Source organism: Centroberyx affinis, unplaced genomic scaffold, assembly GCF_046629955.1.
Source record: "Centroberyx affinis isolate AG114_WGS23_722 - 3 ecotype Tasmania unplaced genomic scaffold, CSIRO-AGI_Caff_v1 ptg003163l_1, whole genome shotgun sequence".
Classification (NCBI taxonomy): domain Eukaryota; kingdom Metazoa; phylum Chordata; class Actinopteri; order Beryciformes; family Berycidae; genus Centroberyx; species Centroberyx affinis.
The window spans coordinates 10,264-27,431 of record NW_027281216.1 but is presented as its reverse complement, the minus strand read 5'-3'; the positions used below and the strand labels follow the sequence as shown (position 1 = coordinate 27,431).

General features: G+C 42.7%; 1 protein-coding gene across 1 annotated transcript; it reads left to right on the top strand.

Annotated features, from left to right (window-relative positions):
- The first annotated feature begins 1,629 nt into the window (after positions 1–1,629).
- On the top strand, positions 1,630–15,562 carry abhd15a (abhydrolase domain containing 15a). The gene is made up of 3 exons (XM_071537955.1): positions 1,630–2,557; positions 12,250–12,602; positions 13,494–15,562. The coding sequence occupies exons 1-3, from the start codon at positions 2,006–2,008 to the stop codon at positions 14,152–14,154; spliced, it is 1,566 nt and encodes a 521-aa protein (XP_071394056.1). The 5' UTR covers positions 1,630–2,005; the 3' UTR covers positions 14,155–15,562.
- The last annotated feature ends 1,606 nt before the right edge of the window (positions 15,563–17,168 follow it).

Genomic DNA, 17,168 nt, shown 5'->3' with positions numbered 1-17,168 from the left:
CCCTTTGTGACTCCCATTCATTTAGCATTAACTTTGGCAGAAATTTGATCAATATGCCAATTACTAGACAACCACATCCAACTCTACCTGGTTCTTAGACTACTCCCATGCCATAAAAACATCTTAGAATCACATAACAACAACAGGAATTATCATTTAAAAATGGCAGTGATGCAAGTAAAATTCCCAGGAATGAGGTGTAGAGGCGTCTTATGAAAGTTATTGACCAACCCGCTCCAGTGGACAGCACAGAAAACCACACAGTTTGTAAGAGAGCTTATACAGCGAGAGTATATCATCTACAGTATCTCTAGGGCAGCAACAACTGAGATAGTTATCATGCACAAACGGGAAGTGTCTCAAAATCAGGGTTTGTTAAGGAACTGAATACTGAGTAAATAAAGACAAATGACTCTCCCCAGTCAACTCTCCATGCAGTGCACCAGCTGCAATCTGTTCTGCTCCGGCATTCAAGCTCTCTGAGGTGAGATCCTTCTAGTTGGAACATTCATCTTAATCTCCTGCTCATTGCCTTGGCATCTGCCATTTCGCTGTTTGATTTCATTTTCCATTGGCTAACCCATAAGAATAGTGTGAGGTTGTGAATAGGGACAAATCCACAGTGTTCTACTGTCTTGTCACTTTCCATTTGGGTTTGTTTTCCCTGACTTGCTCACACAACTGGTCCACACTGCCATCAATTTATGCTTGGCAGGCTGCAGCTCTTTGTTATGCTGCCATCAGTTAAATATGTGTCCAAAACAACAACAACATCTTCCTCAAAAACAGATGGCAAAGGTACTTCCATGAAATTTATCAGCCTTAAGTAGCAGTGCTAAGAGCTGTTTGTGACCAATCAAGGTATCAATTCATTATCCAATAGTTCTGTGAATAATGAAATGTGTTTTTCCTGACCAATCTATGAGTTCAATTTGTGGCCAGTGGTTGTGCTTTAGTAGGTTAAGCTTAATGTATTTTAAAGCTGGGGGAAAAAATATTGTTTTAGCCCAGTGTTCAAATGTCCTTTCCCCTCCTTCCCCTCCTTTCAATAATGTATTTGCTCTGTATCCTCCAGATAGACTTTTAATCATTCTTTGACCTTACATCTAAAAAATGTAGACAATCAGTGATAAACTTAAGTTACAGTAATATAAACCACACCTGTGAAATAGAATACATATACTGTACTCTCTCTTCCCACTGGTCACTATATGGAATGGTGGATAGGATGGATAGGGTGAATATGGATGGGATATTTTCATTTTGTGTGCGTGCGTGCGTGCGTGTGTGTTTGTTTGAGAGAGAGAGAGAGAGAGAGAGAGAGAGAGAGAGAGAGAGAGAGAGAGAGACTCCTGCCACTATAACTGTAAGGAATTGCACAATGATTGCCAAAAAAAATTAACCCCACAATAAAACTTGACTCCCTGTCCTGGACGTGATTCCGCAGGATCTGAGAGTAGATAGGCTAATGACAGCAGAGATTATCACATGCAGAGGATACCTGCTCACTCTGAATGGGGCTGGACGCGATGGGAGGCGTCTCCTGCATTAACCGTGCGTTGCATTCAGACATTTCTTGCGCTCCCAGCTGTTGGGTTGAAGCACCGAGAGCGCAGCCCTGGACCGGATCATTTACTGTAGCGGCTGGCGTTGATGCACGAAATACGGAGTCTCCCCGTGGACCGAAAGGTGCCTACAGAGTTGGAAACATGAACTCTGATTTGGACTGAGTTGGGATGATAGAAACATTGCGTAATTAAGACTACACGCTTACAAAGACGACGGACCGGTGCGCCTTGGCACCAGAGGATAAGCTGTCGGCTCCCAGTCACCAAACTTCACCGACGAGCGGAGCGCATACTGTTACTCAGGGAAGAAGACTGGGCATATACGATATGTTTCCGTGGACTATTTGTAATGTAATCTTATAACTTCAGATCCAAAATATTCATTAAGTGTGGAAAGCGTCCGTGTTGTATTCATTTCGCTCCCTCCGACCGTGCCAATGCTGGAATGGCTCGTAGCTGTCTGCATTGTGATCCTGGTGGTCTTAATTTGGCCAGGCTCCAAATATTTTGGCACCGAGAGCCAACCGGATGCACTGCTCCAGGGACTGGGGATCTCACGGCAGCCAGCGAAGGAGAGGACAGCCGAGAGGTGGGTCTCAGAGCGAGGGGGGACCGACGGTGCCCAGACGGCCTCTTCCGACGCCGGGACCGGTGAGAAAGCGCCCACTGTGGCACTAATATGCAAGCCGTCCGCGCTCGCCAACTACCTGCTCAAACATTGCAGGACTTTCAGTAATTACTCGCCGTGCGTCGGGTGGACGTGGCGGGCCAGCGCCTTGCTCCAGAGCGTGTATGAGGCGTGCTGGCCCTACGACAGCCCGGTCCAGTTTGTGCGGGACAACCTGCAGCTGAGCGATGACGGGCTGGTGGCCTTGGACTGGGCAGTGCCGTCCTACCAAAAACGACGCAGGACCTCCAGTCATTCCACCAGTCCCGTTCTTCTGATCATCCCAAACTCTTTTGGGAAGATCACTAGAAACGTGTTAAAGGTAACCTGTGCGTTTTTGGATGTGTACCTATGGGCTTTGTGTATGAAATTCACTCGAGTATAAAGATGAGATAGTACTTGACTGCCATAGCCTATTTCACATTCATTCAGAAATGTCTTGCATCCCAAGCAGCTCAATTGGATACAAAAGGGTAATAGAAATATAAAATAAAAATAGTAATTTAAGTTTGAAAATTATACTTTGATACAAGTGATCCGCAGAGATTCTCCCCCAGTAATGTTAGATAGAGAAACTCTGCTCACCTAGTGTGAATTGTCTAATTTTAAGAGGTTGAACAGGACAGTCTACTTAGTGGGTGGTAAAGTGTTTGTTGATATGAACCAAAGACTGTTGCGGAACAACCTTTGCATATTTACAGTAACACCGTCCCCACTTCAGGTTTTCACAAACCTCAGGAGGATATCCTCACTAAATGCTGTGCACATCACTCCGCAGGATGTAGCTGCTCTATTACACAGCATCTGTCTAGCAACCTGGAGTCAACATGATGAAAGTAACAGTACATGTTCTTATCGTTTGCTGCCTACTATTTGAAAAACATGCAGGTTTGAGCAAATGCTTCACCAAAAATACAAAAACCCAAACAAAAAACAAGAAAACAAAACTGGATGCAAAACCTTATTTTCAGATTCAGATGGTAGAAAATTGAACTGTATCCTTCATGAGTATAACCAGAATCCTGCCAGATACTTCATCAATACAGGGACAGACATACAAGTGTTTTGGAAGAGAAACAGATGTCCAAAGAGGAGGCAGGCATGGGAAGAAGCCAGTGCAAATGAACAATGACCACTTAGTTGCAGGCATTTGGGTAGAGGCCATTGCTTCAGTTTAAGCCATGGCAATCCCAGCCAGGAGGGAAGAGCAGAGCAGGAGAAAGAGCAGATACAGAGACAGCACCGGTCTTTAAACTGCGCTTTCAATGCACTGACTGTGGTAATTGAGTGAGGGATTACAAAGCATCGCTTGACTTGAGGGGCCTCAGGAGGTTCAGTGCTGCTACACATGAATGCCTATTGGCACTCTAATGAGTCAGGGCACCTGGAGCTGTTGTAGCTCATTTCATTTACTGTTAGCTCTGCCAGCAAATCCATCACAAGCTTGACTACTGTCAGCCCCATGTCAGGAACAGCAAGTCTAAGAGCTGAATGCTGAATACCTGTGAGGAGTTAGCAATGTATAAAACAAAAGGTATTTGGAATGAATGTAGAATGAGTGATTTCTCTTGTTGGTCTGGAAGAAAAAAGGATAGAGGAGGAGGAGGATGACAGAACAGAGGAAGAGAAGTAGAAGAAATGAATGGCGAGACTAGAAGGAGAAGAGTACAGGGAGATAGGAAAGGGCAAAAATATAAATAAAAAAAAACATGAAGGCTTAGAGCTCAATTGTAGAGAAAAGAAGTGAGAGGGTGGAGAGGGAGAGATGAAAACTAATTTGCACATTCTGTCAGATCTGTGTCTTTTCCTTTTTTTTTTCTGTGCCAGTTCCAAATGTGTTGGGGTATAGGCATGAGGTAGTAATGATGCTGTCTGCCAGTTACACTCGGGAGCATTGGAAGCTGAGGCACCACAAGGGTAATACACTAATTAAGACCGTTCCTGTCACTGTGGTGAGATTCGCTGTACAAAGCTCTGTGAGTCTCTGATTCTGTGTGTGTGTGTGTGTGTGTGAGAGCGAGAGAGAGAGAGAGAGAGAGAGACTGCATGTGTGTATGCGTGCGTGGGCATGCACACATGTGGGTCTATATCTGTGAAATAGAGAGAGAAAGAGATAGGGGAAAAAATAGCTTCCTTTTGGTCCCTGTCTCCCACCTTTTTACAGAGCACATTTCTAGAACTCATGAATTTATGAATGAGCCAACTCCTCCGAAATCATTCAGATTCCTACACTCGCATTTTCTCCTTTTCTCCATCCAGTCTGACATGATTCATATCCTTCTCCATGATGGTATGGCTAAATGTTGATACACTACTTAACAGTGTGGTCGTCGCAGTCCGATGGCGCTCTCTTTGGTTCGGTCTTTGTTAGTCCTAAACCTTACTAGCTGCATTGACACATTTAATTCATGCATTCATTCATTCATTCATTCATTCATTCATTCATTCATTCATTCCTGTTATATTCATAACAAGTGATAGCATGCTATCCTATTCACTGTAACTTGTGTTCGTGGCACGACAGTCAGTGTGCATTGAATCACATTCGTACATTAGTATTAGGATTACAGAAATACATATCAAGTTGCAGAGTGACAGAGCAATTTCTGTGAGCCCTGCGGATTTGCACGCACAGGTGACTGAGTGCTGTACATTTCCATCTCTCTCTCTCTCTCTCTCTCTCTCTCTCTCTCTCTCTCTGTCTCTCTCCATAGCTCTATCTCTACCTCTATCATCCTCACCCTGATAGATTCATATTTACTGGAACAACATAGGCAGTCTACTTAAGACAGCCCCCCCTCTCTTCTCCCACCCTGAACTAAATTATCCCTCCCATTCAAACCGACTTCCACCACCAAACTCCATTTCCAGGGCCGTGCATGTTCAAGGTGTGTAACGACATGTAGGCATGAGGCCCATATTCAGTAGCATCTGATCACTGTGTAAGCAGTCAGTTGACAGGCTATAAATGTTCTTGGAAGCAGATATTGGGAGACAGCTTCTGCAGCAGCTTCAGCTCCGCTCATCATAAGATTAACATGTCATACTTTATGGTTTTTGACAGAGCCGATATACATCGTTGACCTGTTTCACCATCCTGGGTTCTTTACTTTTAGATACTCAGTTTGTGACCTAGATAACTTTACGACAACTATAGAGTGTGTTTTATTCAATAATGCTTTCGGTGCTCATTTATTTAGCCTTTTTCATTTCTTGCAGATTTCAGATATGATGAGATCTGAGTATTATGTGTCACTTAGGCCACATAACTCATGTCTCTCAAACAACTGGTTAACAGACCAATCCCTCCACCTTCTGATGGCTGAAAGGAGAGCAACTTTGGAATTTTCCAAATTCCTCTTGGGGCGGGGTAATAACATAGCACTCATGCAGTAAAAGTGGGACTTCACATTTTTGTACAGTATTACCATTACCAATTATGATCAGAGCTGTGAGAGAAGTAGTAGTAGCAGTAGTAGTAGCAGTAGTAGTAGTTTATTAATCCCACTCTAGGAAATCTTCATCACAGACAATGCAAGACACAGTACCAAACACAAACAGGACATACACAAACCAAAACAGCACATACAGATACACAGCCATCCATGTCTACACTAAGCAGACAGGTCAGCCAAAAACCCATTATGATCATTCCACAATTTCATCGCACTGGGAACAAATGACAGATGAGCGGGCCAGGGAGCAAACAGGGCTTGCGATGCGTATTTTCTGTCCCCTCGGGCACAGTAGCAAAGATGACCTATCATCTCTTTGTGAATTTTACAGCCTGGTGCAGACATACTGTAGCCAAACAGTTCACATATATCAACTCAGGACAGCAAGCCATTTCCATGGATGGCTATGACAGTGCTGTTGAAGACTGGTTAGGCCTATAGGCCTACTTACCTGAATGGAGGACAGAGTTTTGTAGTGTCTTAATGAGACCAGTTAAATGTGTTTGATATTATAGGTCTATAATTGTCTCTGTGTGTCTGTAATGAACAAGCTTGCATCATGGATACTTTCAATCATTGTTGAATATACTTTTGAAAGTGATTCTCAAGATTGGCAGCAAAGGCTGGAAATAGCACAGCACTCATAGAAGCAGATCCCATTATTCAATATGCCATAAAGGGAATATTGCTGAACTTTATCGCTCCCATTGTTCATGTCTTTGTCAATGTTTTAATAAACAGGGTGATATGAATAAATGCCTTGTGTGTGTGTGTGTGTGTGTGTGTGTGTGTGTGTGTGTGCGTGTGCGTGCGTGCGTGTGTGTGTGTGTGTGTGTGTGTGTGTGTGTGTGTGTGTGTGTGTGTGAGCTGGCATGTTCTCCAGTGTCTGGGGTCTCTGCTCAAGGAATTCCTCATTGACTTGACAGTTTATCAGCCATGGTGGAAAACTACTGGAGTCTGCTGATCCGCTTTCACTCTCTCTCCACTGTAACTGAGATCTCTAACATCCACAGCACCTCAGGAAATAATGTGTACTGTCAACATAACATTTGAAGTACAGCAGGGGGTCAACTGAGTTTGTCTGAGTGTGTCTCTCACCATACTTTAGCCCAAGTAAGTCCAAATTTGATCTTGTAGTTTTTATCATTATAATGTAGAACAAAGAGAATTTGTTTTGGAAGCCATATCTAAAAAAACAAAACAAAGGAAAACCAGAGGAGCATTCAATGTTCCCTCTAAGCATTGACATTGGTTTAAGAGTTTAAGAGTTTTGAAGACCTTAGGGTTTAGTGAATTGTTGCCTCTGAAGTATAGTACATTTTTGATATCGAGGAAAACTTTTATTTAATTTGCCATCCCAAAGGTGAATTTACAGTTTCATTGCTGAGCTGTTGCTCCACATCACTCAGTGTGCATGTGAGGTGATTCAGTGTCACCCCAATGTTTGATGACATTTCAAACATATTCTGCCCTGGTTGGCTGTATTAATTCCTCTCAGTAAACTTATTCATAGCAGGCATTCCCAGGATGAAATCATTTCACACTCAGTTCACCTAATTTGATCTCAGTCATAACATTTATCACTTCCACTCAACACCAATTCCAGCCGCAAGTGGCGTTTCATATGCAATTTAACTTGTGAAATATCCTGGCGTATATTGCAATATCTTCGGTAATTAAATTGAACTCAAGTGATTCATATCCATTCAAAATCATTCTGTGCTTCCTCTGATATGATATGCTAATCATACTGATTCAAAAATCAGTATGATTGAAAAAGTGAGTGAAGGAATGAATGAATGAATGATGTTCCCATACATTAGCTCTGCTCAAAGATTTCCCGACAGTCATGTTTTAGTCATTTATCCGGTCTGGTAAGCCCTCCTCTCCTCTCATATAGATACAGATAACCGGAAAGTGGCACTGCAGTCTTTCTCAGCTGGTAAATATTTAATGTAGTGATGTGCTACAGCTCTTCCTGCATTCCATAGTGCTGTCTGCAGACTTAAAGCAGAATACCACTCTATTTAAAAATGCACCTGCTATTCCTACATGCTATGCCAGTCCATTATTTGTGATCATAAACTCAAACTACAGAACTGAGACTCTGATCATCCGGTGATGTTGCGCTGTACATCGGTGTGACGTCTCAGATTATGGGGAGACAAACCCTCTCCTCGTGTTTCTGGAGACAATAGAAGATAAACTATTCTTAACTTAATATTCAGAGGTTTTCCATTTTAAAGCCTAGACTAGGACATTCTATCCCTCCTCTCCATTCTTCCTTTCAATAAATCCTTTGTCTTGATAGCTATTTCCATTCCAACAGGAAGAGATGGCAGTGAAGTTAATCCCAAAGGCTGGATGCTAATAATAGATAACAAGTATTCTCTTGCTCTTGCTCTCTTGCACATATTTCATGCATATGCCTTCATGGTAGTAAATGGTTTGGTAACCCTTCCATTTACAGTCGCCCTAAGTCCTAAGTGCGAGGTATTTACCAGTTAAATACATGGGATCAAGAATCATAAATTGCCATTGTAAATTACTAAATAATTACAGCTGTAACTAAGTAGGCCAATATTATAAATCATGCTGAATTACTTAAAAATACCTCCATATTACAAGTAACTACACTGTAGTTATTAGACTTTCTTAGAAACACGACCGCTATTACCCATCCAGTCAAAGTCTTGCAGATACTGGAATTATCAAACTGCTTTTATTTATGTTGTGAGAATTATATCAATAATGATCTCAAATAAAACTTACATAATTTTCCTCTACTGTCATACTACATTTTCTTACTGGGTAGATGTCCTTATGCTGCATTCACACTGTAGCAGTATGCAGTAGAGAGCAAACCGAATGTTCATTGTTTTAAATAGGAGAAAGACGCTGACAGTAAGCACCGCCTACATCACCTGTAGATCTAACCTGGCAGCAAAAGTTGAATTTCACCTTTTATGCCCTCTACTACTGCAGTGAAGACACATTGGAAGTTCAAAAAGCTTGCAGAAAGCATACAAGGAAGCTCATATTTTTCTCTGAGCAGCACCCAGTGCTTTATGCTAAACATTTCAAAGACTTTCAGGACCTCACAAAAAGAAATGACGCAAAATATAAGCCCATGATCTGAAAGTAGGGGCAAGTGAAAACAATGCAGTACTATGTTGTAGCATTGTAGCAAGCTAGCTAATGTTAGCTAACTTTGCCCAATCGAATTTTCTGACCATCATTCTTTTTAGTGTTATGGATTATGCACAATGTAGCTATAACTCTGTATTGTGGTATTTGTAATGTTAGGCTGTTGTGAAAGAATAATGGCCAGCTTTTTTCTTTTACCTCTGAGGAGGGGGATCAAAAACAAGAGATGGTTCTCATAACCATATGGCCTGCCTAGGCGATTAAAGGTGGTTCAGTTTTTTTATCTGAACAAATCCGGTAGAGGGTCAATGGCTATTATAACCATTTCCTCCAGTCTCACTACATTTTCCTTTGTCCTTTGTTTGAAAAAGAATGAGAATCTGTACTGTTCGTATGCCTGTAGTCACAACTACACTAACTGATTTCTATATTAATATTCTTTTACTATTATTATCATTAAAGCACTCTTAAAAGCACATTATTAAAGTCCCTCTTACAGAAAGGAGCGAGTGATGTCTAAAACAAGTTAAGTCTGTAGCAAAGGCTACAAATAAGTGTGTTATTTGTAGCCCAACTTTACTTCCTTATAGACACAAGGCCAACAGCAACATGAAGCATGAAGAGGAAGGCACAGAGGAATCTGAAGACTATGTAGTGCCAGATATCAATAAAGTGTCACCTAAGGAATATGAAGTATTCTTGAAGTCATCTTGTTCATTCAGTGCTTCCCTACTTGACTCTAACTGCCAACCTGCCTGCTACACCGCTTAACCTGTCTACAGGACCTGCAGTTTACTGTAAACAGAGGGTGTAAACATGCAGAGAAGAGAAACACTGTTGACCAAAAACACCTTAACCATCATTTTGACAGCCAGCTCCATGGAGCCCTTGAAAAAATGATGACGATGAACTTTTGTGCCTCAGCCTTGCTTAAAAGGTGAAGATGCTCTCTGATTAACAGAAGAGTGTTTTTCAGATCCGAGTGGCACACACGTTGCGAGAGACTTGTTTTATGAAATAGTTTAGTTTAACTCAGTCACTTCAGTTCCAAATAACTCTATGAAGCCAGACACTTTTTTTTAAATTGTAAAGTTTCAGGGTTTTTTTATACATGCCCCTTACATTTTGAATGTTGTTAGAAATTACTGTATATTGTTCTTAGGTGTTTATGTTTTTAACACTCTTGAGATTCAGCAAGTTCAGTCTTGTCACAATATTAATCTACGAAATGAAAAAAGCTGTTGACAACATTTGTTTTAATCTTTTTAATCAGGGAAAATCTAAATTCATGAACATTTTGTTATGAACACAGGTGGGACCCAAACGCAGGACACGGACAGGGAGGTGTTGGTAAGGAAAGATTTTATTGTAAGGGAGGATCTGGATGAGGGGCTGATGGCAGGGAACGGGAATCCGGTGGATGCAAGAGGGAGTGATGGTGAGGAGGAGCGGGGCTTGGCGTGAGCGTGGGATGAGGGGAAGCGTGGCAGGCAGGTGTAGCTTGGAGGCTAGGAGGTTGCTAGCAGGGAGACAGGGAAACAGGCAGGAGGGTGATGATCCTGGGATACAAGAAAGGCTGGTTAGTCACAGGAAACACAAAGGGACAAAGTCGCTAGAAGTTTTAACTAGATTTGGCCTAGAAGCATAACTACCACTGTGGTTGAAACAACAATCTGGCGAAGAATGGTTGAAGAGCCGGGGTAGATATACTGCAGGTAGATGAGCTGATGAGAGGCAGGTGAGCAGACTGGGAGAGGTGATGAGCCGATTGCAGACAGGTGTGTAGGATGAGCAGAGCCAGGAGCCAGGAGAACGAGGAAGGGAGACCACGCCCACGCCAATACACACACAAACAAAACATAGACAGCGAGAGAGACAGACAGGGGAGCACTGGGAACACAGGGAAGGGGAAACACAAGGAAACACTAGGGAATCTTCTGGGGGTACGGCCACGGTCGTAACACATTTGAATTCATGTTAAAGAATGCTGTTGCTTTAAAATTGCTTGCAATAATACAAAAATGTTAAGACAATAACACTTTACTACCTGGCCTCATTCCTCACCCAAAACAAATAAAATTGTGCCAATATTGCTCCGAACTTGGCTCAAGCGAAGCTGTTGTGGGTAGGTTGAGGCTGTCTGGGCTGCCTGCATGGACATCATCCCACCTAATGAGATTATGCAGTATTCATGTTACCTTCACCAAGACCTCCTCAGTGTCTGACAGTTGCCCGATGCCTGTACATTCTTCACTGGTGGGCCAAGTGGCATTTTCAACCACCCACCTGGCTCCTGACAACCTGTAATTACCTACGCCAAGGAGGTAATGCTTTCGCCTGTGTCTGTGTTTGTCCCTCCGTCCATCTGTTAGCAGGATATCTCAAAAGGTCGGACACGGATTTGCACAAAACTTGGTATGAAGATTGGTATTGGGCCATGGAAGAACTAATTAAATTTTCATGTTGATTGGTCAAACGGGCATGGTTTTGGGCGTGGCATATCACCAAAAGGTGGTTATCACACATGGCAGAGGTCTGTGCTCTACTGAGCACATTTTCTAGTTGATGATGCACTTCTCTGGCGTCAACAGTTTCCCTGGTAATGACGTCATCAAGTAGCTTGTGTTTTTTCTCGTCCAAATGAGGAGATGGTAGATCAGGTGGTTGAATTGGCTTTGAGTAAGGCTAAAATAACCCCAGAGCTTCTCTTCGTCCATCCTGAGCTCCTAGAACACCATTTTCTGTGATTGAGATGTATTCACATATGTTTGCAAGTCATTTTGAAATGAAATGCAATGAATCATGGCAACAACAAGGCTGCTATGGTTGTGTTTTGCTATTTGCCATTGCGGTTGACTAAAATTCTGCAATACCAACCGGTATTTTTTAGGCTACAATGTGAGCGCAGCATCAGGAATGCACAAGCTTAGTAGTTTAGTATGATGAGATTCATCTCTGCAGAATGGCTACCAGTGTATTACTAAGTAATACCTTCAACTAATTTCCCCCATGGGGATTAATAAAGTTTATCGAATCCAGAAATCCCCTCACTACCTCCCATATTTCTCTTTTCAGTTATATACTGTCATAGATACCATAAAAAATGCTCTTTTAAAATCTAGAAAGTCAATGGTTGACATTTTTTTTAATTTTTGTCTCATGAGTTTAATACCTATCCATCTCTCAAGTGGAGGGACTGTATTTAATCATGATGAACGTATATAGCATTCTCGATCAACTATAAAACTAATTAAATATCAATTGAGAACTGTAGCAAACAATCTCTTTGTCTAAATTACCTTTTCTACTTTCTCTACTTTCTCTACCCATGTATGCATTCATACTTATCTGTAAGATGTGAGACCACATGGACAGATCCTTCTCTCTCTTTTTGTCCCTCCTCTCTCTATAGTTGTGTGAAGCAGCGCTGTCCCATGGCTACCTCCCCGCTGTCTTCAACCGCCGCAGCCACAACGGCGCCCCCCTCACCACCCTCAAACTGCAGCAGTTCGGCGACCCGGGAGACCTGCGCGAGGCCGTGCGCTACATCCGCTACCGGCAGCCCGCAGGAAGGCTGTACGCAGTGAGCGAGAGCACCGGCTCGGGCCTCCTGCTGTCCTACCTGGGGGAATGTGGATCGTCCAGCTACGTGACAGCGGCCGTCTGCCTGTCGCCCGTGTTCCGCTGCCAGAGCTGGTTTGAGAACGGGCTGTGTTGGCCCCTCCAGTGGGCCTTGGTGCTCTACCAGAAGATGTGCCTCAGCAGGTATGGAGGGAGAAGTAAAGGGGAGAGAAAGATACTGACATGAGAGTTTGTCTGTTTGTCTGTAAATTTGCCCGAGTTGGAGGGACAGAGGGAGAGGGAGTGGTGGGCCGAATGCTAATAAGTGTGATCAAAATACAACTGGTGAGAAAAACAGAAAGAAAGACACAGAGATGAACAACAAATTGGAAGCTTTTAAAGAAGCTCGGTAACCTGCCAAGGATAGTGTGAAAGCACAAGAGGTCAGTTTTCCTTACAGATCTGGTCCTTTTGCAATATGGTGCATTAGTGTGAATGAGGCCACTGAGCCAAGAGTTTTGGAGGATAGAAAGGGATAAAGAGCTCTTCCATTATTCCAGTTTTCTCCAGGGATTGTATCAAGAGGGTGGATGAAAAGAAAAAAAAGAAAATGAGGGCTTCACAAAGCTGTTTCACTAAGCTTCTCATTTGAAAATCCTAACACCAGAGATTAAAGACATTGAGATAGGAAATAAATGACTGATGCTTATTTTCAATCATCCAGAAGTGAAGATGAGACTAGAGTGTGTGTAGAGGTGTGTAGAGTCCTGAAACAGAGCAAGGGGAATAAAAAGGGAGATACTGATTTTAGGAGGAGCAGGTGCAAGGACACTAACCATTGATTGCATATGCTCAGATGATTAAGGAAACAATCAAGCTACTCTAGCAACAGATGGTCTGTTCAATGCAAAGCCAATGATTTTTAGAGACACTGTGACCTAGGTAAGGTTTCTCAAATCAATGCCAACAGGGAATATGAGACGCATACAGCTCTTCAAATTGGTTAACTGGTTTTCTCTTGTCTGTGTCTCTGTGTGTCTGTGTGTGTGTGTTCAAATGTGTGTGTGTGCATGTGTCTACTTGGATGACACATAGGTACAGGACAGTGCTGGGCGAGACCGTACAGACAGACACCCTATTTTCTAGTTGTTCCTTACGCGGCCTGGAAGAGGCTCTGTTCTGTCAGACTGCACATAAAGCCGCTGCACCGGCAGCAGCAGCAGGAACCGGCGGCAGCAGCAACACTTCAGGTAGCTGGGACGCTTACTGGGAACGCAACGAACCCTTGAGAGACGTGGACGAAGTGGCTATTCCCGTTCTGAGCGTGTGCGCTCAGGACGACCCGGTCCGCGGTGACACCCAGTCCACCTTACCTCTGGAACTCTTCGAGACCAACCCCCATTTCTTTCTCCTCTTAACGGGCCGCGGAGGTCACTGCGGCTTCTCCACCCAGTCGGACGGGGGCGCTGCCGGCACGGTCGGCGCTGCCGGCTCTACGGCCGGTCTGAGCGGCGGGATAGGGGCCCCCGGGAATGCCTGGAGCCACAGGGCTCTGCTGGAATTCTTCAGAGCGACCACGGACTTCTTTGCTGCGGAGGAGAGAGCTAAACAGCTGGCGGCAAGGAGGAGGGGGTTGGGGGGAGGCAGCGGAGGGAGGGTCTTCCGCCACCGCAGCGTCAGTACGTGTAAAAGAGTGCCAGCGTGTTCCCATAACATCCACGCCATTTACAATTGGCAGAGGTCCTATACACGATGAGTGATGTTAATGGAGGTTAATGGACTACACTGGTGATGTGTTTTTTGATATTGTTTGGATTGGGGATGGGAAGGACTCAGCTTGTACGACACTCAGCTAAGATGTGACCGTAACCAATACAAGTGGTTGTTATAGTAAGAGAACCACTGAAGTCATGAAGTACTTTGCAGCATATTAAGTTTGACCGGAATGACGAGGGAGATGGCGTGTGTTGTGCTCACACTCTTCAAGTGGGTTAGAAAACACTACAAAAAAGTAATGTCTGCTCACAAGCTTGCGCATTACACAACTGCTGAACACAGCAAAGCGGCACTTAACTCTCCAGTTGGATGTGCTCCTATATTTTTCTACAGACTACCATATAAGTCTCTTCACTGCCAACTGTGTAAAGCGAAGGATTCTGCCACAGTTTTTTATTTTTTATTTTATGTGCACACACGTTTATTGATTCATCAAAGCATCTGGCATCACATTGTACATGCTTTGTTATAATGAAAATAACCACTGCACCGTAATTTGGGATATCTGACCCCTTGACACTTATTTGAGTGATTTTTGTTCATTACTTAAGGATATTTATTGGGGAGCAAAAGTATTCAAAGTCCTGTGCCTAAGGTTAGAGAGGTACAGCAGTTCCAGGGGAAATTAAGTATAATTTGAACTAAGTGTCAGATGGGTTATAAGAACTTGTGCAGTGTTATATTTAATCGTACCCATTTATGAGAGTTTACTATCGTTGTTGAATGTTCTCCTCTTTATTAGGAAATGTGTTGTTATGCCCAGAATACCAGGATTTATGTGTGATGACCACCCAGTGAGCTTTCAGAGGAAAATCTGTGTCATGTGGTTATGATATTTTACTGAGCTGGCTGGGTGGAAGCACTTTGTGGGTTTTCCTATCTCATAATAACTCCAACTCTGTGCTCCACGGTTTTCTCTGGCTTCTAAACAGGCGCAGGTGGTCAGGTTGGGAGTGTGGTGGGTTTTGCACAGGGATGCAGCATGCAAGACTCTCTAAGAATATACAATGACCTTTAGGAGCATAATGCTGTGGGAAACATTTTAGGAGACTCCTAAGCAAGGAAAATGCACCATTTGAATTAATGCTTGTACATTAAGCGGATAAATGATTCAAATGAATTAAAGTAATATACATATGTTTTAAGTGGTCAGAAAAAAACACTTAAGAGGGCAGCTTAAGAGTTTAATAGGCAGGGAAAACCCTCGGTTCAGTGTAAGGGAAAGGGTTCAGTGAAAGGGAAGCAAAGACACAAAGCTATCAGGTTTGTCAACTGATTGTTTTCTTCTATTGTTTTATAAACATGCTATACACCTGTTAAATGTGTTACATTATGTGATTGGATAAAAAAAAGTCTAATAAATGAACCATGATGACAGATTGGTTGAACTTGGGAAATACCTTTTTATGGTCATTATGAGGCAATATATCATATTCACAAATAACATAAAATTTGCATGATGCCGACATTCAAGGGTTTATTTTGCCATTTCAGGTAAGTAAAATAAGCCTAATTACTGGGAACATATTACATTTTATAATGCAGAAAACAAACACCCTTCTTTTTTCTAACATTAAAGCACATCGCACCAAAGTTGTGATCTGTGGTCTTGTCAAACCCCCGCTGAGCTGATGCCCACAGACACTCCCTAAAATAGCACACAGTCCCCAGAGCCATTCCATGCTGAGTGTGTGTGTGTGCCTGTTGATCTGACGAGACATCCACCGCAGTGTGTGTCCACCCACTGATCTTTATCCGCTCAGACAGCTGGAGCACAGGAGTGCACGCACACGCACACACACACACACACAAACACACACATGCACACACGCAGACACATTATCAGCATGCACGCTCGTTATCACACACGCACCAACACACACTGTCACAGGCCTTCTCCCTTGTCCCTTTGCAGTCGTTGGCACTGTTCCATGTGAACTACACCATTATTAATAGGGATCATGCTAAGCAGCCCCCTGAAATGATGCCAAGCACTAAACATTGCCCATTAAAACCTTAACAGAAATATAAAAGTGTTTTAAAAAGTGTGACTTTTGAGGACAGAAACACATTTTAATGTTTTTTAGCTAAAAGTATTTAACTTGTGTGAAAAATAGATCATTCTTACAGTTTAGTTACAAGTAAAACAAATTTGATTGCTATTAATAGTGTTATAACTAGTAATGATTTAGAAAATGTATTAGCATTTGTAATCAAGTTATCAAACATGGTAGATGTGGAGGGAAGGGACATTGTGTCTCTTCCCTGTCCAGATTTTCCCCAAACTAACATCCCCACAGTCACAAACTCACCTCTCTAATCTGCAGGCTTTCTCTGTAAAGAATTTGTGAACTAATCAGAATCACTTCACCATGCACAACAGGTGCCCAAAGAATTTGATCTGGTTAATTGGTACTGACACATTACCAGACAACTAGAAAATACAAGACTGGTGGAGTAAGTGCGGGACAAAACACGCCAGGACTTTAAATATAGTGCAGACAAGATGTGCTGTAGAAGCATACATTCAAAGCCAAAGAATGTTTTGAGCGCAGGCCTAACTGCATTTGCATAGTTGGTAGAAGCATTGGCATAGTCAAAATGTGCAAAATACAAGATGGATATGAATAGCTTGAATAGCTTATATAAGCGCCCATGTGCATGAGATTAGTGTTATATTAGTGTTTTGTTTTTTTATAGATGCAAAGCACCTCATGGATCCAGAAAGTATTCCCTTATTCACTCACTCATGGTTAGCCTGTCTGCCCCTAGTGGCTGTTAGGAGGCATGGCACACAGGATGCTGAGAATCACCGTTTGGTCTGCAATACTGCTGAACTGTATAGTGTGCTTTGCATCTATGACACTGTGTGTCCTATATACAGTAATGCACTCTAAAGCATTTGAAAACCAGTTAAAACAAATTTTAAATGCTTTAAAAACGCTTTTTTCGGTTGAGTTACTGTAAAGTGTCAAAAATATAGTCTATGTGAGT

Bases quoted from the DNA above. Each gene is read 5' to 3' on its own strand.
- abhd15a (XM_071537955.1), top strand. From the start codon at position 2,006: ATGCTGGAATGGCTCGTAGCTGTCTGCATTGTGATCCTGGTGGTCTTA. The intron at 2,558-12,249 runs GTAACCTGTGCG...CTCTCTCTATAG, and splicing joins TCACTAGAAACGTGTTAAAG to TTGTGTGAAGCAGCGCTGTC. The intron at 12,603-13,493 runs GTATGGAGGGAG...GATGACACATAG, and splicing joins CAGAAGATGTGCCTCAGCAG to GTACAGGACAGTGCTGGGCG.